General features: G+C 31.2%; 5 protein-coding genes across 5 annotated transcripts; 3 read left to right on the plus strand and 2 right to left on the minus strand.

The window, feature by feature from the left end:
* Nucleotides 1–17: 17 nt before the first annotated feature.
* On the plus strand, nucleotides 18–7,458 carry LOC128667240 (uncharacterized). Its single transcript, XM_053738956.1, has 2 exons — nucleotides 18–2,500; nucleotides 7,369–7,458. The coding sequence occupies exon 1, from the start codon at nucleotides 182–184 to the stop codon at nucleotides 2,222–2,224; it is 2,043 nt and encodes a 680-aa protein (XP_053594931.1). The 5' UTR covers nucleotides 18–181; the 3' UTR covers nucleotides 2,225–2,500; nucleotides 7,369–7,458.
* A 1,064-nt stretch (nucleotides 7,459–8,522) lies between these two features.
* Nucleotides 8,523–11,493, plus strand: LOC103570801 (sphingosine-1-phosphate lyase). Its single transcript, XM_008548673.3, has 8 exons — nucleotides 8,523–8,638; nucleotides 8,763–9,106; nucleotides 9,228–9,436; nucleotides 9,499–9,735; nucleotides 9,809–10,018; nucleotides 10,344–10,582; nucleotides 10,656–10,923; nucleotides 10,995–11,493. Exons 2-8 carry the CDS (start codon nucleotides 8,764–8,766, stop codon nucleotides 11,103–11,105), a joined length of 1,617 nt encoding a protein of 538 aa, XP_008546895.1. The 5' UTR covers nucleotides 8,523–8,638; nucleotide 8,763; the 3' UTR covers nucleotides 11,106–11,493.
* Nucleotides 11,494–11,580: 87 nt separating this feature from the next.
* On the minus strand, nucleotides 11,581–16,233 carry LOC103570799 (mannosyl-oligosaccharide glucosidase). Its single transcript, XM_053738988.1, has 3 exons — nucleotides 15,872–16,233; nucleotides 15,497–15,801; nucleotides 11,581–15,429 (listed from the first exon to the last, which is right to left on the minus strand). The coding sequence occupies exons 2-3, from the start codon at nucleotides 15,698–15,700 to the stop codon at nucleotides 13,168–13,170; spliced, it is 2,466 nt and encodes an 821-aa protein (XP_053594963.1). The 5' UTR covers nucleotides 15,701–15,801; nucleotides 15,872–16,233; the 3' UTR covers nucleotides 11,581–13,167.
* An 828-nt stretch (nucleotides 16,234–17,061) lies between these two features.
* LOC103570798 (bifunctional purine biosynthesis protein ATIC) lies at nucleotides 17,062–19,672 on the plus strand. The gene is made up of 5 exons (XM_008548670.3): nucleotides 17,062–17,280; nucleotides 17,424–17,627; nucleotides 17,766–18,054; nucleotides 18,119–19,265; nucleotides 19,440–19,672. The coding sequence occupies exons 1-5, from the start codon at nucleotides 17,265–17,267 to the stop codon at nucleotides 19,557–19,559; spliced, it is 1,776 nt and encodes a 591-aa protein (XP_008546892.1). The 5' UTR covers nucleotides 17,062–17,264; the 3' UTR covers nucleotides 19,560–19,672.
* LOC103570797 (methylthioribose-1-phosphate isomerase) lies at nucleotides 19,623–22,191 on the minus strand. The gene is made up of 5 exons (XM_008548669.2): nucleotides 21,468–22,191; nucleotides 21,145–21,380; nucleotides 20,862–21,070; nucleotides 20,144–20,352; nucleotides 19,623–20,069 (listed from the first exon to the last, which is right to left on the minus strand). Exons 1-5 carry the CDS (start codon nucleotides 21,597–21,599, stop codon nucleotides 19,788–19,790), a joined length of 1,068 nt encoding a protein of 355 aa, XP_008546891.1. The 5' UTR covers nucleotides 21,600–22,191; the 3' UTR covers nucleotides 19,623–19,787.
* Nucleotides 22,192–25,415: the final 3,224 nt, after the last annotated feature.

Here is a 25,415-nt window from a genome sequence, read left to right on the forward strand (position 1 = left end):
ACCGTAGCATTCGTTAAGTCAATTCAGTCTCCGTTAAACTTCTCGTCTCATATTTTTTACCCTCGTTTATTTTATAAAACTCAAACTCCAACTCCGACTATGTGTTAAAACATATAAATTAGTTGAATAAAAAAAAGTAAAATAAATTTTAATTTAAATAGATAAATAAAAAACAGTAAAAATGTTTGTACAAGTGCATTCGCTGTCAAAGATATTGATAATAACTTTAATAATAAACGAAGTATCTTCGGCATGTGTGCAAGTGAACAATGACGACATGATTGAGTATTCATGCGAAAATGGTTCACCGAACGATCTTTACTCAATACCCGAACGAACTGAAAAAATCCGTATAACAAATATGGACTTGTCTTATATTACAACCGATACATTTTCGCGCTTCGCGGACAATCTCTGGGTCCTCTCGTGCTCGCACTGTTCAATCCAGGAAATAGATCCCGACGCTTTTAAAACCCTTAGAAACTTGCAGCAGTTGCGGTTGGACAATAATAAATTGAGGAGCGTGAAAGCCGAGTGGTTCAAAGGCTTAAACAGTTTGACTTACCTCGACTTCAATTACAATCAAATAGAAACAATTGAAGATGGTGTTTTTGACAACTTGCCAGGTCTGGTGGACTTGAGAATTGCCGGTAATAAATTGCAGTGTGTTAACGTTGACGAAATGTCCCGTCTCGCGGACTTGAAACGTGTATTTTTAAATCGTAATCCTGAATTCAAGTGTCCTAATGCGGTTGATAAATTGTTGCAGTCGAAAAATATTGATTATGAACGTGATGATGTGTGGGAAAAATTATCTCATGATTTAATTCAACCTACGTCATCTAAATTATTATCTAGACTTTCTGAATCAATTACTCAAGATCCTAGAGTTTATGAAAGACCTGAACCAGTAACTGAACCACCTAGAATTTATGAATGGCCAGTAGAAAAAACTGAACCACCTCGTGTTTATGAAAGACCAGAACTAGTAACAGAACCACCTAGAATTTATGAAAGACCAGAACCAGTAACTGAACCACCTCGTATTTATGAATGGCCAGTAGAAAAAACTGAACCACCTAGAATTTACGAAAGACCAGAACCAGTAACCGAACCACCTAGAATTTATGGAAGACCAGAAGTTGTAGGTGAACCACCTCGTGTTTATGAATGGCCAGTAGAAAAAACTGAACCACCTCGTGTTTATGAAAGACCAGAACCAGTAACTGAACCACCTCGTGTTTATGAATGGCCAGTAGAAAAAACTGAACCACCTAGAATTTATGAAAGACCAGAACCAGTAACAGAACCACCTAGAATTTATGGAAGACCAGAAGTCGTAGGTGAATCACCAAGATTTTATGAAAGGCCAGAAGAAGAAACTGAACCACCAAGAATTTATGAAAGACCAGAACCAGTAACTGAAAGACCTAACATTTATGAGAGATTTGATTTAATCACTGAACCACCAATAAATTATGAAACAACACCAATATATCGTGAACGTTTAATAATAACGTACAAACCAGAATTACCCACTACAAGTAATATTAATTATCCAGTAACTATGCATTATCCACCATCTGTTACTTATCCTGATAACTCCGACACATATAGACCATCAGAAACATTACCAACATCATTACCAACGAGCATTTATTCAAGACCCGAAGCTTCAAGAAATTTTCCAGACATGCCGACCCCACCAGTGCTAGAACCAGTACCAGTGCCACAAGAGCCTTACAATGAACCTTATTATCCAAGATCATCGACCTCTGATCCATATAGCGCGATGTGGACGTACCGTCTGCCGACGTCAACGTCCAAAATATCCTGGACTTCAAATTCCGATGACATCAACACATTCGACGACATTTACTTTCCTGGAATTGAAACAGGGCCGCCCTCACGGGAGGACAACGACAATATTGATATCAATCATCCGCCGCATGTCAGTTACCCCACAAGACCTTTCGAAGAAGCGATTCATGAAGAGCTGAAGACAGTAATCCCAATCGATCGCCCGCATTCGCTTGAAAATTACCAACAGGTCGAAGAAGTACCGCCGGTTACTATTTTTACTGCTGAGGACTCGACAAACGGAGGACCGGTCACCACTACGACAGATAAACCGCTGCCTAATTGCAGTTCTTCGGCTACAGTCGGGATATCGGTTGCCGTATTTTGTTTCACGGTTCTGAACTCGATTATACGAACGATCTAGTCTAAGACGACGTTTGCTAACAAGGAGACGAGAGCAACGGGAGGAGTTGGAGATGAAAGACTTGTTTATTTTATTTTATTTTATTTTTTCATATAGCTTTGTTTAAATATTGAACTCCAGTACCTTTTAATTATTATTATTATTTGAAAGCTATTAACAAGTACCTAAGGATTTTTTTCACCATGTAACGTTTCGCGGATTAAATATTTAAATCTAATGATTTCATCTTTCGAGATTTAAATTACAAGGATGGATTCATGCCTCATTTAAAATTGAGTACGTACTTATCTTTTGTTTTTAATGTTAATTCATTCATTACCATTGATTAGGATTATTGTCTATTGACTTTTTTAGATTATAGATAATCAGCGGCCTTTTGTTTCATACTGGGTTGGGTATTTTTTAAATTTAATTTAAATATATATTGAATGCCAGTTCAAATATTTAAATTTTTACCGCCATTTTATTTTTATTTATGAAAATAAAATTAATTGTAAAAAAAAATTGAATTGCTCATTACGATAATTAAATTCATTAAAAAATTTTCGTATAAATTTATATATATGTTTTTTTACTTGCACAAATGTAAATTGGCTGAAAGAAACCTTTTTTTAGTTGCAAACACTTGAGATTCTCAAGTCCAGAGTTGAGTTTTTTTTTTTTTTACAACCGCCAGAACTCTGTTAAATAAAAATATAATTCACTTGTTCGAACATAAATTTTTTTTATAATTAAAATATTTAAATTTGCTCATAATTATTTTAGTTTTTTGATATTCAAATTTTTTTTATTCAAAAATCCGTATGGATTTTTATATATATTGTATTGTATTTGACAGATACTATTTAAATTGAATGTTATGTATAGTATTTATTATTTTTTTTATAGTAGTGGTAATTGAAAGTAACGAGCTATGAGGGTCGCATTACATCCGCGGTGTTAATGTCATAATTACTTGCGCCAGTACGCGTAATCTAAATTTATTAATTATTTATTGCGCAATATTGTTATTTATACTGATGATACTTTAATATATTGAGGGTTACTTTTGATAAAACAAAAAAATATATATATTTCAGTTATTGCTTGTGTTCAATTCAGCCAATTAAAATATAAACTTGTCATATGTTCAAAGAGTTTCCTCAAAAAAAATTTTATTATCAAGGCAATTGATTTATATTTCAATTAATACCCAGAAGTCAATCACACTAATTAGAATTGATGAGAGAAGAAAGAAAAATTCATAAATTTCTTCACCACCGACATAAATATTTCAAGATGTCAGATCAATTGAACTCTGTTATCGCAAATCTTGGTCTCTCCCGTAAATTCCTTCGGTAAATTGATATCGAGCTGCCCAAAATCGCCAAGATTTTATCCATTATTAGTCTTTGCACGCAACTCTTGTCTATGATATCATAACACTGATTGGATAACATTGATTACCATCCAGATAAAAACATAACAACATTTACGATAATAATCCTAATGATGATTATCACCATTGTGCTATTTGCAAGCTCACGCGCGACCTTCAATCTCTTTTCTACTCTGGATTATTTCACCACACATACAATTGAAGTAATAACCATTAGGCATAATAACTAATAACGAATCGGAGTCATCTATCCATTGTTATACTGCTAATATCATGATATCAAGCTCTCTCGACTATGTCAAATTATTTAAGGGGAGCGTGATTATGTCTTTGCGTCTATCTATTCATATATTTTCATATACATATACATATATGACATTCTTTTTCATATCCATCTCTCTGTATATATGGGGTACAGGTGCCATTTTTGGCCACCGGGACACTTTTGGACACGTGGAAAATTAAAATGAAATTTTTAAAAGGCGCAATCTCATAATTTATTTTTAAAATGTATACTGAGATCTTTTATCATACTTTTACAGTGGAAATTCGATTTTATATTTTTGAATTAATTAAAATAAAGAATTAGATGTTCAAAAATGGAACAGTGGTCAGTAATGGTACCTTTACTTTATTAGGTTTGTGATTAAAGTTCGAATCGAGTCCTAGTACACCGGAAAAAAGGATTTTTTTCTTGTCAAAAAAGTTTTTGTCTTTAATTTGTGTTCAAAAAATTCAAATTATTTGTAAATTCGCGCCACTCGATTCAAATTTCGGTTTTGCGATCGTAAGTTAAATTTATATCAATAAATAACAAGTCACAATTTTTTTAAAAATTCAAATTTTTATTTAAATTCAAATTTCAAAATTCAAGCGATTTTTAAAAAATTGATAATTAAAATCTTGGAGTAAAAAAAATATAAAAATTTAAAAGTAATCGAGCACTATACCGAGAGTTTTACTGAATTTTTGAATAAAGAGATGATTCAAAAATCGAAGCAAAGTTAAAAGCCAACGTCCCCCTAAAAAATTTAATCATTACGATAAACTTTTATTTGCAATAAAATAAAACAAACGTGAACTTGTTAATTTATTAAGTAAGAGAAATATCTGGGCACTCAGTGAATAAGAAACATTAATATTTGTCAAAATTCCTAAACGATGAGAATAAATGTTGGCTAATGTGTGTTAATATGAGGGATTGCGTCGGGATTTGAAACTGAGGATTATTCTGGGTCCCGGTCGGTGGTATTGGTACCAAGTATCAAGTACATACATCTCAAGTATGTTAAATCATACAATGCTCCTATTCAGCAGCATCACTAAGTATGAGACTATGACTAATGAAAGATTCAGGGCACTGTCTTGTGGTGGTTTACTTTGCGATGTTTGATTTCCGGAGCTCAGGGCGATGCGCCAGATGCTCCAACAGGCTCAAGGTCGTACCAAACTTAACTGAATTCATTTTGTCGCACTTGATACGCATTTATATTTACATATTTGTCTTTTTTTTATTTCAAAACCTACGGCCAATTTTAACGTCAATAAATTAACTAATTGAACTTACGATAACATTCAGACAAATTATCCAACAAAAAGTCTAGACACGGGTAATTAATTTTTAAATATAAATCATTTCTTTTAATTTCATTAAATATACATATATATTTTTTTTTTTTAGTTTATTACAGTGATTATTATTTTTCAAAATTTAAATTTGAAATTCCCGGGCAATAATAATAATTTTTCAAATTAAAAATATTAAAAATAAATAAAAAATATGACTATTGATATGACTGCGACATTCCAGCGAATTAAACTGAACTAAATAAAAATAAATTACCACATTATTATTAAAATTCTTGTTAATAATTTTCTACGGGTTGTTGTACTCAATTAAAATCAATCAGTACCCAGCATGTCTACAAATAAACACAGCCTCTCTAAAATAAAATTCAAAAAAAAATAAATAATAAAATTTAAATTACTCTCATTACCGCATTTTCTTAAGCCCAAAATTCTCCACGCAATTAAATTCATAGACTACATAAAAAAAGCAATAACTTTTTTTCCGGCCCACATTTTGTTGACAATAAATTTATTATTTCTATTTTAAAATTATAACTATTAATATTCATAGCTTTAATGCCCTTGAATAATTTAACCTTTTTTAGCTCTCTACTTACATCACGTCCGTTTTTGTTATTAAATACAAGTTTATATTTATACTTATATAAAATATTTATCGATACTAATAAATCTTCAGATAATTTTATCGATAGCGGACAAATTTATTTTATTTTACTGACCATACATATTTATAATTAATCAGGTTACGTCATTTACATCAAAGAAAATTAGCGCATCTTATTAATGAACCGTAAAAAATAATTATTTATTTATTTATTTACTTATATATATTTATAATTGCAGAGATAAAATTTGGGAAGCTTTGAAGCGAAGCTCGGTCATGAAAATTTTTAGATTTTACCTCATCGAGTTCGACGACTACGATTAGCAGTGACGTTATAATAAAATATATGTGTGCGTATGTGCGAATTGTATCACAGCAATCGACTTAGTATTGGTTGTTGATATACATAGTACATAGTACATAGGGAATTGACGTTATGCAATATGCGAACCTAACATTAGTTTGGTGCCTCAGAAAAGCTTGCCAGGAATTATAAATACCGGAATTCGCGCTTCTTAAACTCTTGTTTCTTAATGTCTGTTAACGTTTAAATGGAACGATTCCATCATACTTTTTTATGTTTATTTATATTTTTTATTATCAATAATAATAATAATTATCATTTAATTTTACACAAAATTGCGGGTTTTTGAGCAAACAAAATTTAAATGCTAATTATTCTTTTTACAATAGAACGCGGGAAATTAAAATGTCAATATTTTGTTTTAATTATTTTTTGTTAATTAGAAGACTGAAATATAAATTTACTTTTATGGAAAATAATTTGCATTAATTAAAAGTGATGAGTAATTAAAATATTTATTGAATTTTTTACTACGTTGCTTTATGAGAATATTGAACTCGCGCGCATTTTTATAAATTATTATTAATAAGCATTCTTTCAATTACATTTTTTTTTTTTATTTACAAACAAGAAAATAATTTTTTTTTTTTAAACCAATGACTTAAAGTTTTTTTTTAATTAATTAATTAAACATTTTTTGTAACTTTTAAAATTCTTGTAACTCAAAAATTAAACAAAAAACACATTCTTATTTTCAAAATCTATCACTAACTCATTTTCTTCACTCCATAAATTGTCTCAGCATCCCCTTAAAAAAAATTGACATTACAGTATTTATTTACATGCATCCTTCATTGACTAAATATCACATCTGTTACGATAATTAATTTTATTTCAGACTTAGGCCCTCAGAAAAAATTAAAATTTTCTTTACATATAATCTCTTCATCCGTTTTCCATTTGACTAGACTCTTATAGATTAAGTGTACAGATCCACATAATATAACATATATATGTATATATATATGTAATAATCTCTTAAGAATGAGCGCGTGGTATGCATCAAAAATAGAATGCACTATTATCATAGTTTCAATATTAAAAAATTGTTACCATGAGCTTTAAGTAGACGATATATTTACTTAATAAATATATCGTATATTTTCTCTAACACCTGAAATATCAATAAAGTGATAAATCAAACCGTGATTATATATATGTTTAAATAAAAATGAATAAAACAAATTGTTTATTTATTTTTGTTTCAGTGGGCAAAGGAAGCTGCTGAAGCTGAACGTCTTGAGAAACAGATGAAACTTGAAAACGATGAAAATAATAAATCAAAAAACAAAAATGATGATCTTGCTTTGGCGATACAGAACCGCAATCGTGAGCGCTCTGGACAAGCCCAAAGTTTCTTTGATTCGCTTATTGATAAATACGCAAAGAGCGCCGAGAAACCGGCTAAAAAAAACGTATCTGTCAAAAGAAAGAGGAAACCATAGAAATAATTATTTAGATTTATTTTTTTCCTACGAACGTTTACATGAATATAATAATCTAAGATACATTTTTAAATTAACTATGATAATATTTAAAATAATAATAAATTACAATTACAATAGCGAAAAAATAAATATTTAATAATAAGTAATAAGTATAATAAAAAATAAACTTTTTTCTTTTTGTAAAATTCATTTTTTTTTGCCTTGTATTGATATTTATAAATAAATTATTGCGTTTCCATTAGTGTTTATTATTTCCTAATTATATATTTTAATGCAATTGCTTTAAAATTTCAATTCTCAGACATTCCCTTGGATTTTTAAAAAATTGATTAAATGAAATTTTAAATAAAATAATGAAATGCGCGCGAATTTTTCGATTATTTAAATATGTAATTTTAAATTTTTTGTACTTACATTTTATTTTAAAGTTTTAACTCAGGACGCAGTCTGAGAAAATCCACAAATAAAATGTAAGAATAATTAAAATTTAAAAATGCGTACTTAGATAATTTAAAAATCCGCGGGCTTTTTTTAAAATTTTTGTCATTTTAAATGAGTGTGAATGTAACTGACAAGTAAGAATTTTTTTAATTTTCAGTAAATAAATAAAATGTGTGTAGAAAAAAAATGTGTATTTAAATAATTGAAAAAGCGCGCGCATTTTTTTAAACTCATTATTTAAATTAATTTATTTGAATTTTATAAATTTTCATGTCTGCTACATTCACACTCATTATTTAAACGAATTAATTAATTTATTTAAAATTTATAAATTCTTATATTTGCTACTTACTCATAAAATATGACATTTCAAATCCATGTGCTCTAAATATTTTTAAACTGGAAGCTGCTGCACTCTGTCGTCAAAACTTAGTATAATTTTCTATGGAATCATTTTTATACTCCAAAAAATACAAATACTTGCTAATATATTTTTTTACTTACACATTTAACTACTTGTCTACTCAACAAATATATATATATATATATATATTTTTTTCTTAAAAGTTTCTTATCTCGTAATTCTTAGGTAAGTCTTGATCTGTAAATTAGTCAGCAGTTTAAAAAAATTCAATCTTCTTAAAAAAAAAAAAAAAAAAATTACATTCTCTAATTAATAATTAATCAACTGATTAATAAATTTATATATTTAGAATGAATACCGTGAAGGAATTAATAAATGACAGTTTCAAAGAAAAGGAGCCCTGGCAAATCGTGACGATAACAACAGGGTCAGTACTTGGCGCTGTCTGGATATGGAACTTTTGTAACCAAGATGAGAGTATTGCCGTACGTAGTAAAAAACAAATTTTTAAATTGGCACGTTACATTCCATCAGTTCGAGAGCAAATCGAACGTGAGCTGAATAATCTCAATGATACTTTTGAAAATGAGACTAAGAATCGTCTCAAGGGAGTGCAATTCGTGACCACTTTACCCAAGAAGGGTCTAAATCATGACCAAGTTATTGAAGCTGTCAAACAATCCGTGCAAATGGGTAATTTTATAAATTATTTATAATTAACGCGTCCCATCATCTAGTTCTGGATTTGCCGGACTCGAAAAAATAAAAAATATTTTTTAAAATTTTATTTAAATATTAGTTTATTTTTTTTAAGGTAGCTACGATTGGAAAAATGGTAAAGTATCGGGAACTGTTTACATGAATGATGAAAAATTAATTAATTTGATGGCTGACGTTTATGGAATTGCTTCGTACACAAATCCCCTGCATCCTGATGTATTTCCTGGTGTCTGTAAAATGGAAGCTGAAGTTGTCAGAATTGCTTGCCGTTTATTTCATGGCGATGACAATACATGTGGAACTGTAGGTTCTATTTATTAATAATTAATAAAGGACTAGTTAATTATTAATTTTTTTTATTCAAGATGACAAGCGGCGGTACTGAATCAATTTTACTGGCATGCAAAGCGTACCGCGACTACGCACGCGATGTCAGAGGAATAAAACACCCAGAGATGGTGATACCGGTAACAGCACACTCGGCTTTTGATAAAGCTGCCCAATTTTTAAACATTAAAGTACGCGCTGTACCGGTTAATCCTAAAAGTTTTTCAGTCAGCATCGATGCCATGAGAAAATCTATTTCTCGAAACACAATAATGGTATTTATCGCAATTACTATTTTAATCACCACCTAAATTTTGTATTTATTTAATAATTTGTTTAAAATCAAAGCTCGTTGGCTCAGCGCCAAATTTTCCTTACGGCACGATGGACAATATCGAAGAAATATCAAAACTAGGAGTTAAATATTCAATTCCAGTACACGTTGACGCGTGTCTAGGTGGATTTTTATTGTGTTTCATGCCTGATGCAGGTTTCACTGTACCTCAGTTTGATTTTATTTTACCTGGAGTTACTTCTATTTCTGCTGACACTCACAAAGTATGAATTCAAATTATTTATTATCTATATTGTAATCTCTGATCACAGACGTAAATCTATTGCCGCAACCTGATGTCGATGACTGCCAAAGTTTGTCATCCAACTCAAATGACGTCAACTTCCGATTAATTCAAAAATAACACTATTCTTTTTTTCCCGGCAACTTGATGGCGACATTTCTTTAGGTTGCAGCTGTAGATTTCGCTCGCAGTCAAAGTTGACTCATATTTTAATTAAAAATTTGCCAGCCTAGTTGATGTAAACTTGACAGTAAATTAAAGGAAACCTGATAAAAATCATCCTTTACAATAAATTAATTTTTTAGTATGGATATGCACCGAAAGGATCATCAGTAATTTTATATAAAACTAAAAAGTATCGTCATTATCAATTTACAATAACTACAGACTGGCCTGGCGGTATCTACGGCTCTCCAACAGTGAGTGGGTCACGTGCTGGTGGAATAATAGCCGCATGTTGGGCAGCAATAATGCACTTTGGTTACGATGGTTATTTGGAGTCAACTAGAAAAATAATCCAGACAACAAAATACCTCGAATCTGAGTAAATTATTTTACTAGTTAGACATACATTTTTTAAATTAATTAATTAATTAATTATTTAAATAAATTCACAGATTAAGAAAAATAGACAGTCTATTTATATTCGGTACTCCGAGTACTTCAGTTATCGCACTGGGTTCAGATAAATTTCACATTTATCGTTTATCTGAAGGACTCGGTTCCAGAGGCTGGAATTTAAATACACTACAGTTCCCAAGTGCGATACATTTGTGCGTAACTTATGTACACACGCAGCCAGGTGTTGCTGATCAGTTTCTGGATGACGTTAGAAATGTTGTGACTGAAATAAATAGCACACCTGACGTCTCTGTCGAAGGACGGGTAATTGTTTACTTATTTATTATTTTTTATTATCAATGACATTAATTAATTAAATTTTTATTTGAACCCAGCTCGCGATGTATGGAATGAGTCAGAGTCTACCGGACCGCACTGTCGTCGGTGACTTGACTAAATTATTCATCGACTCTGTGTACTTTATTCCCGAGGAGGAAAAAAATTAGCGGCGCTTAAATCTTGCCGATTGATCGCGCTACTGATACCTGGAGCGTTCTAGATTTTTCAAATTTTATCCAGCGGTAATTGGTTACCACAAGTATAAAGTTATAAAAACAAAAATCTCAAGAGGTTTTCTGCACAGAAAAAAAAGAATAAGAATTCATTCCTAGTGCAAAATATTTTTTGTACAAAAATTTTTTTTTCTGCATAATGGAGACGTGATTTATTTTATTACCATAACTGTAGCGCGATATTGCCATTGTTGTACAAGTATTTGAACGCATACTTGGCGCGAGACACTACCGTGTCTCTGGAACAATTAATTACTAAAAAATATTTTTCACATAAATTTATATATGGATTGTTTTTTATGAATAAATATATATATATATATTTTCTGTCAAAGATTTTGTTTATTTCTATAAAAAGTAGAAATTAAAAAAAATGTTTTATTATAAGATGATATATTTTTATTTCTAATTAGTATTGTAATTACCTTTTACATTATGTATATATTAAGTTATTTACTTATATGAGTACACATCACAATTTCGCATACCAGAAAACAAAACTTTACAAGTTTATTAACAAAAGACTTAGAGTTAAATCTCGATTATTTTCAAATTCAAATCTTACAGTTACTTTATTTTATTGACATTCTATTTTTAACACTAAATCTATAATTATTATTCCATTCATTCATTTATTTATTATGGTTATGAAAAAGTTTATTAATCCCAAGACTACGGAAAAATGTTATGATTTTTTGCTTATGTTTTTTTTTTATTTTTTCACAGCCAGTTGTCGATTTATTTTTAATAAATAATCGACGTCTGTATTAAAATCTGTTTTTAAATTGTTGTTATTATACATTATCCTTACAATCAGAAAAAAAACCCTTATACTTATTAATAATGTTAATATTAGATACATACATATATATAAATATATACAGTCAAGTATTAAATATGCAGAAGCTTTTAAAAATGCGGATAAAATTATTTTTAATAATCGATATGATTATTATTATTACTATTAATTATAAATGCGTGTAAAAATTTTCAAATTTTATGATCCTGATTTTAGTAGACATTTAAAATTTTTTTGATTTTTTTTTCAATTCAATTACAAAAAAAATGTAAATGTAGAAAATTTAAAAAACTGCATGCGTAATTTTTTGAAATATTTTTTTGTAAATTTATCGTTTTTAAAAAAATTCAAAAATTAACAGACGTCGGCTAACTTCAGTATCATTAAATTTTTAATTATCAAATACACGTTAATTAAAAAACTTCAATTACGAATTAAATATTTATAATTGTTCTAATAAATAATAATTTAAATATTGCCACGATTTATCAGTCGACAATAAATAATAACAAAAGGAAATTAAATTTTTCTAGTGAGAACCAGCTCACGAATTAAATTTAAAAAATTTTTTAAATTAATCGTGAGTGAGGTTTATCCTCGATTTTAACTCGTGCTCAAATTAAAATTTAAACTATTAATTTTTTTAATAAATGAACACATTTTTTAAAAATTAATTTTTTTAAATTACCCGCCAAAATTTAAATATTTTTTTTAGTTCATTTAAATTTTAAAAATAATTACTTTTATGTAAAATAATTAATCATGTGAACTTTTCACATCTGACTCGCGGTCCACTTAAACATTAATTTTTTTTTTTAATTAAAAAAAAACAATAAGTAGCATAAGCTCTAAATTTCCAATAATTAAAATCTCGACCCCATAGAAATATAAATTACAATGAGTACACTTTTAGAAAAGTCTATTTTTTTTAAACCGGAAGTCTTCATTTTTTTTAATTACCGATTAAAATTTTACTCCAAAAATTTTTCCCAAGTACAAAATGTAAAGTTCAGTTATCTATATAAAGTCCATAGAAATTTTTTAAATATATATAAAACATAAATTACTCCAAAGACAAATAATCGAGAGTAAAAACATCACCCAATCAACGTCGTGATAAAAAAATGATTGTCCGCGTAAGTCTGCGTATTAAATGAAGAAAAAAACAAATAAATTAACTAACTACTGACAAATAATCTAATAAATCTCTGCCATGATCATGACAACTAGAGAAGACCACCCGGTAAATGGATGGCTCCCTTTTCCTTCACCATAAACATCTCCGTAGTTCTCCCAAATGAACCCGGTTTTTTTGAACTGCATCAGCATGTTTTTAATTATATTCTCTCTCAAGTCTTGGTAAATTTTTTTAGCTTTGGCTTGATAAGGTCCTGGAGTCTCCGCGTACCAATTGAGCGCCCTTAGGGTCAAGTAGTTCAAGTTTATCCAGATGGGGCCTCTCCAGTAGGGAGGATCGTGCTCGGTGTTATATTTGCCGTAGAGAGGAGAAGTTTTCGCCAGGGAACGGAGTCCGAACTTGGTCCAGAGCAGCTCGGGTTTTGCTAAATCCCCGAGGACTTTCTCTAGGTGTGGCGAGTCGGGTTTTATGACCTGCAGGATGAAGGGGAACAAGGAGACGTAACCGAAGGTCGTGTCGACAAATTTCAAACTCGGGTCTTCCAGGACAATGCGTATTAGCTCCGGGGAAGCTGGAGATCTTGGAGGGGCACTGGGTCTTCGGAGCTCGACTTTGTCGGTATGGAGACCGTAGTCCGCGTAGGATTGGCTGGTTGGTGACCAGTGCAAGTTGTTGAGCACATCGTTGTCGGTGAGGTAGCGGTGAGTATCGCGATACTTGTCAGCTGGGTGATGAAGCAGCTCGGCCAGCCGCGTCATGACTCCTGCAGCGAATGCGATCCAGCATCTCAAGTCCACGTGTCGCTCGTCGACGTTGGGATGCGACGCTCTTGGATAATCATCAAGACCGGATGTGAGTGTCTTGGGATTCAGCTCCCGGTTGGTTAAGCTGTCGCGTCCGCGCCAACGATAAGTGCCAGGTAAGTCTCCGACCTGGGTGGTGTTGAACCACTCGAACCAGGCGTGCAGTCGCGGATAAAGTTTGTCTAGGAGCTTGTAGTGTCTGTCCAGTAGCTCGGACTCGCGGGTGTTCAAAATGTACTGCAGTGTCAGGAAAAACGTCGGCGGGTTCGCGTTGGTGCTGATCTGAGTCACAAATTCCTCAGGAACTTTGGCCAGTGCTTCGGATCCGAGGATCATTTCACGTGGAATCCAGCCCTCGGAGTTCATAAGATCAAACCAGTGGCTCATTATGTCCATTTCTATGTCCAGGTCCCAGGTAGCAATCAGCAGTCCGTGGAACCCTTCGTCCCACAGAAATCCTCGGGGGAAGAAACTCCTGCTGGGAACTCCAGTGTACAACGGAGCCTTCCAATAAGGAACTGGACTTTTTGTGTGCACACTCTGGACCTGGGAGCTGCCGTAAAAGTATCCGATAGACCCAATTAAATTTGAGAACGCGTACTTGGCAAACTCAATCGCGTCATCTTTGAACCCCTTCTCCGTAAGCTTGAAAATTTTTTCAAACTTGTCATTGAACCGTTTCCGCTGTTCAGAAAGCGCGGCCTCAAAGTTCTTTCCCGTGAGTTTTTCTTTGCGCAGCGGAACGCTTCCAGACTCGAATAAAACTTCGAACTCAAATGGAACCTTGGCAGTGACCTGGGTGGCGCAGAAATTCGGATCACTCTTCTTGCCTTCGTTATCAAGTGGCAGCTGATCCCCTCCCAAGACAATCCGCTTCACATTTGAGCCTTTCTGCGACGCAAGCCTCAGATTCTGAAGAATAGTCTCTTTCACCAGGTTCAATCCCGGCGTGACAGCGATCAGGAACGAGTGTTCCTCAACGGTGCCCTTAGTAGGGTTCATACTGAATCTATAAGCACCTAGGCCATCCGTGTAACCTTCCATGCCCGACAGCCGGTTGTCAGCACCCAGAGAAGCTTTTATGTTCCCCGTCGACTTATCCTCGAGCGCGGAGTAAAATATAAACGATATCTCCTGGCTCTTCTGATCTTTGACGTCTTTGGCGTCCTTGGGCTCTTGATTTTTAGACGTAACTCCAATTCGCGCGGTCCAGTCACCCCCGTGGCGACCTCCCGGCTTCTTGACATAAGAAGTTTTAATTATCAAGTCGCCGTCGTGGATTTCCTGGACTCCAAAAGTCTTGCCGTCGTGCTCCAGCCATCCGTACTTGTCCAACTTGTCTCCCTGCTCGCACCAGTGCCTGAAACTTTCGCCTCCTTGGCGCAGATTGTGAGGCCGGTACCACATGAGACCACTCACCAGAGACTGGGGATCTCGTGTCTTCATCCCAAAGTACAAACCCGGTCGGTATGAACCCCAGTATCGATCTGCGGTGTCCAGGCCATTGATAGCCACCAGCTAAAATTACAATTCAGATTTAAATCTTTTGTTTTCGAGATTAATTAATTAAAAAATGTATTTTTACCTTTTCAGAATCAAAGGGAGTGTTGACTCTCGTCTCCAAATAACCTTTGTAACCAAACCAAGCAGCCACTGCCATGCACGTCACCGTCAGCACTGAATTCATCAGATTCATTCTTGATGACTCGGTTTCTTTTTTGTAATGGACGTGATTCAAATGTTTGTTTTTAGCTTTCGGTGTCCGTTCATGAGATTTTGACTTTACCATTTTGGAGATAATTCACTTCTGACAGACACTTGACAATTATATATATATATATATATAAATATATATATTTATATATTTATATCCGAATTTAAAAATTAAACCTGTCAGTTAAATCGGAAGTTAGAAAAGTAATATGGTGATTTAAAAATAATTATATTAATTATTACTTACGATAAGTTTGAACATTTATGTTATGACTGGCCAACTCGACAGGTTTTGTTTGCTGATAAAAATTGATTACAGACAGAGTGAGACCGAAAACGAAAACCAGAGCCAGAGCCGGGTGTTGAAATTCTGTATCAAGTTTTTTTGAATTCCTTCAACGGAGGTAGTCACCAGGAACTCAGTTTTAAATTTTTGAATTTTAAATATGATAAACTGTCCAACATTAATTTTATTTAAATATTGTATTTGATAATCAGATAAACTCGTAAATTTTTCAATCGAGTTTAGAGTTTTTGATAATCGTTAGAGCTGATAAAGTCGACATTTACTTTTCCGACTTTATTGTTGTCCTGCTCTTTTTTTTTATTAATAATCTTGACTTTCTTACTTACCGAACGTAAACCTTGAATAAAAACTGAATTCAAAATTTTCAGTTTTTAGTTTTGAATATGCAGTTTATTTGGTAATTATTTTTTTTTTTTTTTTTTTTTTTTTTTTTCTAAGAATTTTTAATGAGAACGAATGTAGCAGGTGTGACAGAAATTTTAAATTACAAATAAATGAACTTAACAATTAAAAATATGAAAATTAAAAAAATGCACATACAGATTTTTAAATTCTATAAATATGCATTTTTTAAATTTTATTCAATTCACTTTTAATTCGCTTATTTCAAAAGTTTATAAATTCCTCATGTCAGCTACACTCACACTCATGAATTTTTATTAGACAGACAAATTTAAAATTATTAATAAGAGTAAATAATTAATAAAATTAAATTTCAAAAAAATGCACATTTTCAAAATTTTGAAATTAATAAGTCCATTTTTTACAAACATTTTTTTAAAAATCATTTACCCGATTTATTTATAATTTTAAAATCTGAAGTTTGAAATTAATTTTTGATTTAAAACTTTTCATTAAAAATAAAAATAAAAATAAAATAAAGGAGTGGGGGTAAATAAAAATAAATTTTATTCAAACAATAATTTAATTGCATTAAAAACTATTATATATAAATATATAAAATATCAAAATAATTATTTACATGACGTCAATAAACAAATTAAGTAATTTATTATTCATTTCACAATTTATTTACATTTTACCCCACGGGTTTGTTTAAAAACGATAACAGTTATTACTAAAGATTACTCACATTTTTATAATTGCAATCATTATTATTGTTATTGTCACACATCAATATATTATAAATATATCCATATATACTTTCCATGGGAGATAAAGTCTAGTAGAAGGTTAATTGCCGCCACTTGTTGAAAGCCGCATCACGCGTTCACATCTTTCCCTCTCTCTCTGTATCTCCAGCTCACAAAAATTTAAAATTAAACCCTAATTACCTCAAGTACTCAACAATTAGTTTTTGTAATTAGTAAACATGTCCGGCAAACTAGGTAAGTAATTACTTTTATTTTAAATATTATTTAAATAATTTATTTTTCGCGGCCACGTGCTTATTTTTTTTTTGGTTAATTATTATCATCAATTAGTAATTAATAAAAATAGAAATTATAATTAAAGAACTAATTAATTCTAGCTCTACTGAGTGTCTCTGACAAGACAAATCTCCTGGGATTGTCAAAAAAATTACACGAGCTAGGAATGACCCTGGTGGCATCAGGGGGTACAGCAAAATCACTGCGAGATGCTGGACTACCAGTAAAAGATGTTGCTGACATCACTGGAGCACCGGAAATGCTCGGAGGAAGAGTTAAAACTTTGCACCCTGCAGTCCATGCAGGTAATTTATCAATACTCCAGTTTTTTAAATTTATTTAAATAACCGCGCGTAATTTGAAATTTAAAATTATTTTTAAATCCCGGGTGTCAGACCAGATTATTGAGGAACTAGAGTAAAATTAATTAATTAACATTCTAGGTATCCTAGCACGGATGACAGATTCCGATCAATCTGATATGCGAAAACAAAATTATTCAAATATAAATTTAGTTGTCTGTAATTTGTATCCCTTCAAAAATACCATAAGCAAAGCAGACGTCACTCTTGAAGATGCTGTTGAGAATATTGATATCGGTGGTGTTACTCTGCTGCGTGCGGCTGCTAAGAATCATTCTAGGGTCACTGTAATCTGCGACCCCAATGATTACGAAAAGGTCATCAATGAAATGGAGAATGACGTCAATAGAGATACGAAATTGACCACTAGGTAGATTTATAAGTTTATAATATAAAATTATTTAGTCAGTTAATTAATTAATTTATTTATTTAGACAAATGTTAGCATTGAAAGCCTTCACTCATACATCGGAGTACGACGACGCAATATCCGATTACTTCCGCAAGCAATACAGCAGTGGAACGTCTCAATTAACGCTGCGTTATGGAATGAACCCGCATCAGAAGCCAGCGCAAGTGTTCACGACCTTGGAGAAGCTGCCGATGAAGGTAATAAATGGATCTCCGGGTTTCATAAATCTGTGCGACGCATTGAATGCTTATCAGCTGGTGAAAGAACTGAAACAAGCACTAGGACTTCCAGCGGCGACCTCGTTCAAGCATGTAAGTCCTGCAGGAGCTGCTGTGGGAGTTCCTTTGGACGGAGTGCAGGCTAAGTTGTGCCAGGTTGATGATTTGGTTGATCAACTGACACCTCTGGCTGCTGCCTATGCCAGAGCACGTGGTGCTGACCGAATGTCCAGCTTCGGCGACTTTATTGGACTGTCAGATCCATGCGACGTTGCTACGGCGAGAATTATTTCGCGGGAAGTGTCTGATGGTATTATTGCACCAGGTTACACTCCGGAAGCTCTGGAGATCCTTAAGAAAAAGAAGAACGGCGGGTACTGTGTCCTGGAGATTGACCCAGAGTACGTGCCCACTGAAATCGAACGCAAAATGATCTTTGGATTGACATTGGAGCAGAAGAGAAATGATGCTGTTATTGATAAAAGTACTTTTGCTAACACTGTCACTGAGATAAAGACTCTAGAAGACGCTGCGCTGAGGGATCTCCTCGTCGCGACGATAGCCGTCAAGTACACGCAGAGCAACTCCGTTTGCTACGCAAAGGACGGACAGGTGATCGGTATCGGAGCTGGACAGCAGTCGAGGATCCATTGCACTCGTCTCGCCGGGGACAAAGCTGACAACTGGTGGCTGCGTCAGCACCCAAAGGTCATGGGGATGAAGTTCAAAAAAGGAGTAAAGCGCGCCGAAATTTCAAATGCCATCGATAATTATGTCAATGGATCTGTGGGCAAGGACATGGACCAAGCAACCTGGGCTAGTATGTTTGAAGTTGTACCTGACAAGCTGACGGAGGAGGACAAGAGCCAGTGGATTCGTAAAATGGACAAGGTCGCTCTCAGTAGCGACGCTTTCTTCCCCTTCAGAGATAACGTTGATCGTGCCAGGCTGGTAAGGGAAACATTTTATTTATTATATAGATTTCACTTGCAGCTGGGGAGAGACAGTCACTTGAAAAATAAATTTTTTCAGTACAAATAATTATAATTTATTTCCAATAGTTAATAATTTTTGTAAATAATTTATATTTATATAAATATATAATATGTAATTATATTATTTCAGAGCGGAGTTAAATATATAGCAAGTCCAGCTGGATCAACAAATGACGAAGTGGTTATAAAAGCATGCAATGAGCACAAAATAGTCTTATCACACACCAACCTCCGATTATTCCACCATTAAATATTAAATATTAAAAATTATTATAATTATTTTTTTATTATCAGTGATAAATGATAACCAATATCAGCACTAATACTTTTAATAATTATCGTGAATAAAAAAATACGAGCTTATATTAATATTTTTATAATTTCAATTCCTCGTTGTCTTACTCATTATTTATATTTAGTTTAAATATTAATTAAATTTAATTGACTTTTTATTTAGGAATGTAATAAATTGATATATTTATTGTTGGCTAGTCGAGACGAGTTGCTTGAGGTCCTTTGGCTTGATGACGCCGACCTCGGTGATGATTCCGGTTATCAAGTCACCGGGAGTTACGTCGAACGCTGGGTTCCAGCACTGGATCCCTTTGGCGGCTATTCTCTGGTCGTTCATGTGCGTCATTTCTCGCTCTGGTCTCTCCTCAATGGGGATTTTGTCACCGGCTACTATCTCGAAGTCTATTGAGGTCCTTGGAGCTGCCACGTAGAAAGGGACCTCGTGGTGCTTGGCCAGGATCGCGATCTGTGGAAATTATTTTGTAGACATCAAATTTAAATTTATTTTTCTTAATTAGTTAATCAGTTGTTGAGATTTACCTGGTAAGTTCCTATTTTATTGGCAGTGTCTCCATTGGCGGCGACTCGGTCAGCACCGACGACAACGGCGTTTATTTTCCTGGATTTCATCAACGCTGCTACCATCCCATCGCATATTAGGGTGCCGGGGATTTTTTCGTGGACTAACTCGTAGGCTGTAAGACGCGCGCCTTGATTGTACGGACGAGTTTCAGTACAATATACTTGTTCTGTAATTAAAAACAAATTTTTTAATATAATTTTGAATCTAGACTTTCAATAAAATATAAAACCAACTATTTTTATCAATCATATCTCCAATAATTTATACTTTTTTGGATAAATTATTTTTTCTTAAATTTTTAACAACAAAATGGCGGCAAGTCATTCAAAATGGCTGACATGGCAAAATTTAAGTTTTAATCTCCATTAAAATTAACAATTACCCATTTTTACTATCAATAATAATTTATAATTAATTTGTCTTGTCTTTACAAGTCGAATAATTTTTTTAAATTTATAAACAAAATGGAGTCCAACTCTCTTGACACCCAGTTATATTCTAACTTGATTTACTTGCAATTTTCTAGTCCCTGTTTCTAAACCCGAAATTAAAGTCTCCAATATTTCGGTCAATTTTTAAAAAATTTAATGTCACCGATGACAATTCATCCCTATCTCCAAACTTTAGATCTTCAGAGACTTAATACATAATAAATAAAATAAAATAAAAAATTACCAAGTTTTTTTCTGCTGTGAAGCGAGCGGACAATACCCAGAGCAGTTCCATACCCAGTAGTAGCCAGCGAACCAGTATTACAATGAGTAAGTACTCGTACCAATTTATTGTCCAAAACACTCTTCAGTATTTCATCAGCACCAAAGTCACCAATAGCCCGATTGTCATCGATGTCCTTCTTGAACATGTAGTCAATAGACTTGAGTAACCTGAGAACCGCAAAAAAAATGATTACCTCCAACTTAGCCAGCGAATCCCCATAAATTCTATAGCAAAAACTCACTCAGCAATCATGGTCTGCACACTAACACCATCATCCTCATACAATTTATTAGCTAGCTTGATAAGTTGTTCAGCAGCGATCTTAATATTGACAGCAGTAGGCCTCGCTGATATCAAATAATTCATTTTTCCCTCAACTTCCCGTCTCACTGTCGTCTTTTCACTGTAATTATCATTTTTTAATTCCACCGCAAGACTCAGACATCCCACCATAGCGATAGCCGGTGCTCCACGTACCTGGTAATTAAACGTACCACAAAAAATTAATTGATAATCTCCAATTAAATCAGCAAGAATAATAAAAATTTAAATTAATTTTCATACCTGCATCCTGTTGATGACTTTCCATCCATCTTCCACACCCTGTACATGAATGTACCGCGTTATCGCTGGCAGAAGTGTTTGGTCCAGGACTTCCAGCTTTCCATTGTTATATTTAATGGCCTCCAAAGCCATTTTATTTATTAATTATTAAATATTTAAAATAAATATGAGTATTTAGTGATGATTAATTAATTAAATAAAATTTAAATTTTAAAAGTCATAACTGATAGCGAGTTTATAGTTCACGTGCCCAGATAATGACAACAAAAAAATTGTTTTCGTTGGTTAGTATTCACGTGACTGGATCCAACATGCTATTATATACTAAATATATGTACATATATATTTAGTATATAAATAGGTATATGAATATATGAGTGTGGAAGCAAAGTGAGGCTAGAGTTTGAGATTCGCTTTACTGAGCAGAGCACTTTACTGGATCTACTTGTTTAATATTTATGCGCGTACTGCAATTACACTACATATATATTTAATAAATATATGTATCACTTGTAGTTGTATTTATATTTAATGTTGTTATTATTATAAATTATATTTGCTGTGATGATGAAATAATACCGGCATTGTCACGTGACTAATGATAATGTTGTTGATATTAATGATGATGATGATGATGGAGGTGGGGGTGGAATAATTTTATGAGCAACTGGATGCTGAATGTTATTGTTGTTGTTGTTACTGTTATTATTGCTCAAGTACGTTTTGATTAAATATAATGTAGTGCGCTTGTTTTTTTTACTTATTCAATTAGGCGCTTAGACCTTGACTTTCAAGTAAGCGCGCGCAAATTTAACGCGGAAAAATTTGAATTTGAAAGTTGGAAAATGGAGGAAAGGTTTTTGGTGGATTTTTTTATTGAAAAAATTAATTAATAATATGAGTATTAGATTTATAGGAAAATATTTATTGAATTTATTTAAATTCAAAATTTTGAAATTAAATTTTTGAAAATGCGGACGAATTCAAATTCATAAATGACGGGGTAAATAAGGGAAATATTAAAAAAATGATAAGAATGTTTTTTGTAGATTTTTTTTTTTTTATAAAAAAAAGGTCCTGATGACTTAAGACCTAGAGTCAGTTTTTTGAATTTTGGAGGCTTTTTAAATTTTTTTAACGAAATTTTAAACGTCAAAAATTAAAATTATGAAAATATTGAGATAAATATTAAAAATATCAAAAAAGTCAATCAGTACTTTTTTATAGCTTTTTAAATTCTCTACAAAAAAGGTCCTGATGACTTAAGACCTAAAATCAGTTTTTCAAATTGTAGAGGCTTTTAAAAAATTTTAAACGTCAAAAATTAAAAATATGAAAATATTGAGATAAATATTAAAAATATCAAAAAAGTCAATCAGTACTTTTTTGTAGCTCTCAAAATTACCTACAAATAAGTACTGAGTGACCTTAAGCCTAAAATGCATATTTCCCATAAAAACTTGTGTCCAAAAAAAAAATAAAAATTTTTAGGAATTCGAATAATAAAACTTTTCTGTACACAAATCCATAGTTTACTTTAATTAATTAAATATATCTATATACATTATAGGTACATAATAATACATATCTATCAATTTATATATATATTTATATATCAATATATATTTATATTAAATATCATATAAATATATATATAATATATTAAAACTGTACAAGACCAATTTAAAATACTGCTCACAAAAATACAATCCATATAAATAAGTATTTTAATTATCATGATCCAACCATTATTCCTTTTTCATTCTAATAATATTAATTTATACTTTATAAATAAATAGTTAATCAAATAAATAAATTAATAAATAAAAAAGGAATAAGACTCGATCGTAAAATAATCATAATCTAAGCACGCATGGAAGAATTATTAATTTTTATAAATAAATATAAATATTAATTACGATTTTACGAGTCAATCAGTCGAATCATTACAGTTAATGGACTTTATTTTGACATTTATATATATATATTTATTTATTTATTTATCATTATTAATTAGTATTATTTCCTTTAATTAAGTCAGCACCTCTTAAGTACCATCAATATGACACTGACGTTTTGATATCGATTATTATTATTATTACATAAATTGCACAGAAAAATTGCTAATGATATTAGCAATTATAAATAATTATATATTTTTTTTAAATTATTGAGCATTAAAATAAATATTTGGTTTATTGACTTTACAAAATATGTTATTTTTTTTTTTAATATATAAATTTAAAAACAATACAGCTCGAAAATGTCTTGGGATTTTTAATTTAATTTTTTTTAGCAATTAGTTTATTAATTGATTAATAATTAAATTTTTTTTACTCTAACAATTCGGAATAATTAATTTCGATGTTAACTTGTATTGGACTTTCAACGAGTTGTTGATATGGTTAATTCACAGGAACGGCGTTATATTTTTAAATAATTGTTTAATATTTATTTATTTATGTATTATTATTATTAATATTATTATTATTTTTTAATAATTGTTCCTTTAAAGTGACGTTTGATTGTAGTAATTTAAATATAAATAGTTTTTTTTTTTTTTAAATGTGATTATTCAAATTTTTTAAGAGATTATTCGGCTGCTCAATTTTAAAATGGTCAATTTTTGAAAATTTAATTTTTAATAAAAAAAAATTATAAATATTTGTAAATTTTGAAAGCAGATTAAAATTAAAAATTATTTAAACTTTTAAAAATTTGAATTTAAAAAGAGCGGGAAAATAAAATTTTCAAAAATTACCTCAATAAATTCAAAATCGCTTAGCCGTATTGTAACCTCATTAATTATAGCAATTGCTATATATATAATATATATTTATATTCATATTTATATCAATAAATATATATTTATTTATATTTATATATATTTGTTCATTTGTAATTTAATAATTAATATTTCTTTGTAACTCCAATCACTATAATATTTAAGTATGACTTTATTTATTTAAAACTTTGTAAATTCGTACTCCACTGCCTTGCGAAGCTTATTAAGCTCCTTAATTATCATATTATTAATTATAAATAATTAATTATTTTAAAATGAGATTCGATGCTTGTCCAAAATGACCATTAATTATTTTATTATTTAACTTTACACCATTTATATTAATTTGGTCCAAAGAAAATGCTCGACTTTAATGGGACCCGCTAATTGCCGATAACAAATTAACTTTTAATTTAAAATTTTAATTGTATATTAATAAAAAAATATAAATAATAAATTTATTAAGTTAATAAAAATTTTAAAAATGTTATCGGCAATTAGGATTTAATACTTTTAAGTATAATATTTATTATTATTATTATTATTATTATTATTATTATTATTATTATTATTGAATTAAAAACTATGACAGTATTTACAATAAATTAAAAAAAATTCGAGTTCGATGACCAGATTAAGGGAATAAATAATTGATACCAATACTATCCTTCAAGAGACAAAGAGCGAGAAAGAGAAATAGATTGCGAACGTGATCGATCGAAGGACAATAAAGGGCGCGTAATTTTTTTTTTAATTATTATTAATTTTTTTTTTACTTACTTACTTGCTTAATTTTTTTAAAATAATTATTTCTAATTTACCCTGGCGAGTTCCGTATCAACACCGATTTTTTTTTATATATTTTTTTATAAATTTTATAATAATGATTATTTTTTTTTCATGAAAAAATATTTATATTTTACAACTATTGACTTAGATAAATATTTATCAATCAATAGCCAATATGAGATTTTAAAAATGACAAATCTAATCGGTGACCAGGGCCTCGGGACTGTGACGGTGAGCACACACTTTTTGAGCATAAATAAAATTGTAATTAAATAAATAAGTTAATTAATTGGGGGGTGGGTGGTTTTGGTAGTGGGGTAGAGGGGGCGGGTAAATAAAAGGGAAGAGGGCTGATAAAAAATAATAAAGGGAAT

This window comes from Microplitis demolitor, chromosome 5 (genome assembly GCF_026212275.2).
Source record: "Microplitis demolitor isolate Queensland-Clemson2020A chromosome 5, iyMicDemo2.1a, whole genome shotgun sequence".
Taxonomy (NCBI): domain Eukaryota; kingdom Metazoa; phylum Arthropoda; class Insecta; order Hymenoptera; family Braconidae; genus Microplitis; species Microplitis demolitor.

Excerpts from the sequence above, each read along its gene's own strand:
- LOC128667240 (XM_053738956.1), top strand. The coding sequence starts at position 182 with ATGTTTGTACAAGTGCATTCGCTGTCAAAGATATTGATAATAACTTTA.
- LOC103570801 (XM_008548673.3), top strand. The coding sequence starts at position 8,764 with ATGAATACCGTGAAGGAATTAATAAATGACAGTTTCAAAGAAAAGGAG. Across the intron at positions 9,437-9,498 it reads ATGACAATACATGTGGAACT|ATGACAAGCGGCGGTACTGA; the intron begins GTAGGTTCTATT and ends TTTTTATTCAAG. Across the intron at positions 9,736-9,808 it reads TTTCTCGAAACACAATAATG|CTCGTTGGCTCAGCGCCAAA; the intron begins GTATTTATCGCA and ends TTAAAATCAAAG.
- LOC103570799 (XM_053738988.1), bottom strand. The coding sequence starts at position 15,700 with ATGGTAAAGTCAAAATCTCATGAACGGACACCGAAAGCTAAAAACAAA. Across the intron at positions 15,430-15,496 it reads CTCCCTTTGATTCTGAAAAG|CTGGTGGCTATCAATGGCCT; the intron begins GTAAAAATACAT and ends TTGTAATTTTAG.
- LOC103570798 (XM_008548670.3), top strand. Across the intron at positions 17,628-17,765 it reads GCACCCTGCAGTCCATGCAG|GTATCCTAGCACGGATGACA; the intron begins GTAATTTATCAA and ends TTAACATTCTAG. Across the intron at positions 18,055-18,118 it reads GATACGAAATTGACCACTAG|ACAAATGTTAGCATTGAAAG; the intron begins GTAGATTTATAA and ends TTATTTATTTAG.
- LOC103570797 (XM_008548669.2), bottom strand. The coding sequence starts at position 21,599 with ATGGCTTTGGAGGCCATTAAATATAACAATGGAAAGCTGGAAGTCCTG. Across the intron at positions 20,353-20,861 it reads TCACAGCAGAAAAAAACTTG|AACAAGTATATTGTACTGAA; the intron begins GTAATTTTTTAT and ends TTTTAATTACAG. Across the intron at positions 20,070-20,143 it reads ATAAAATAGGAACTTACCAG|ATCGCGATCCTGGCCAAGCA; the intron begins GTAAATCTCAAC and ends TAATTTCCACAG.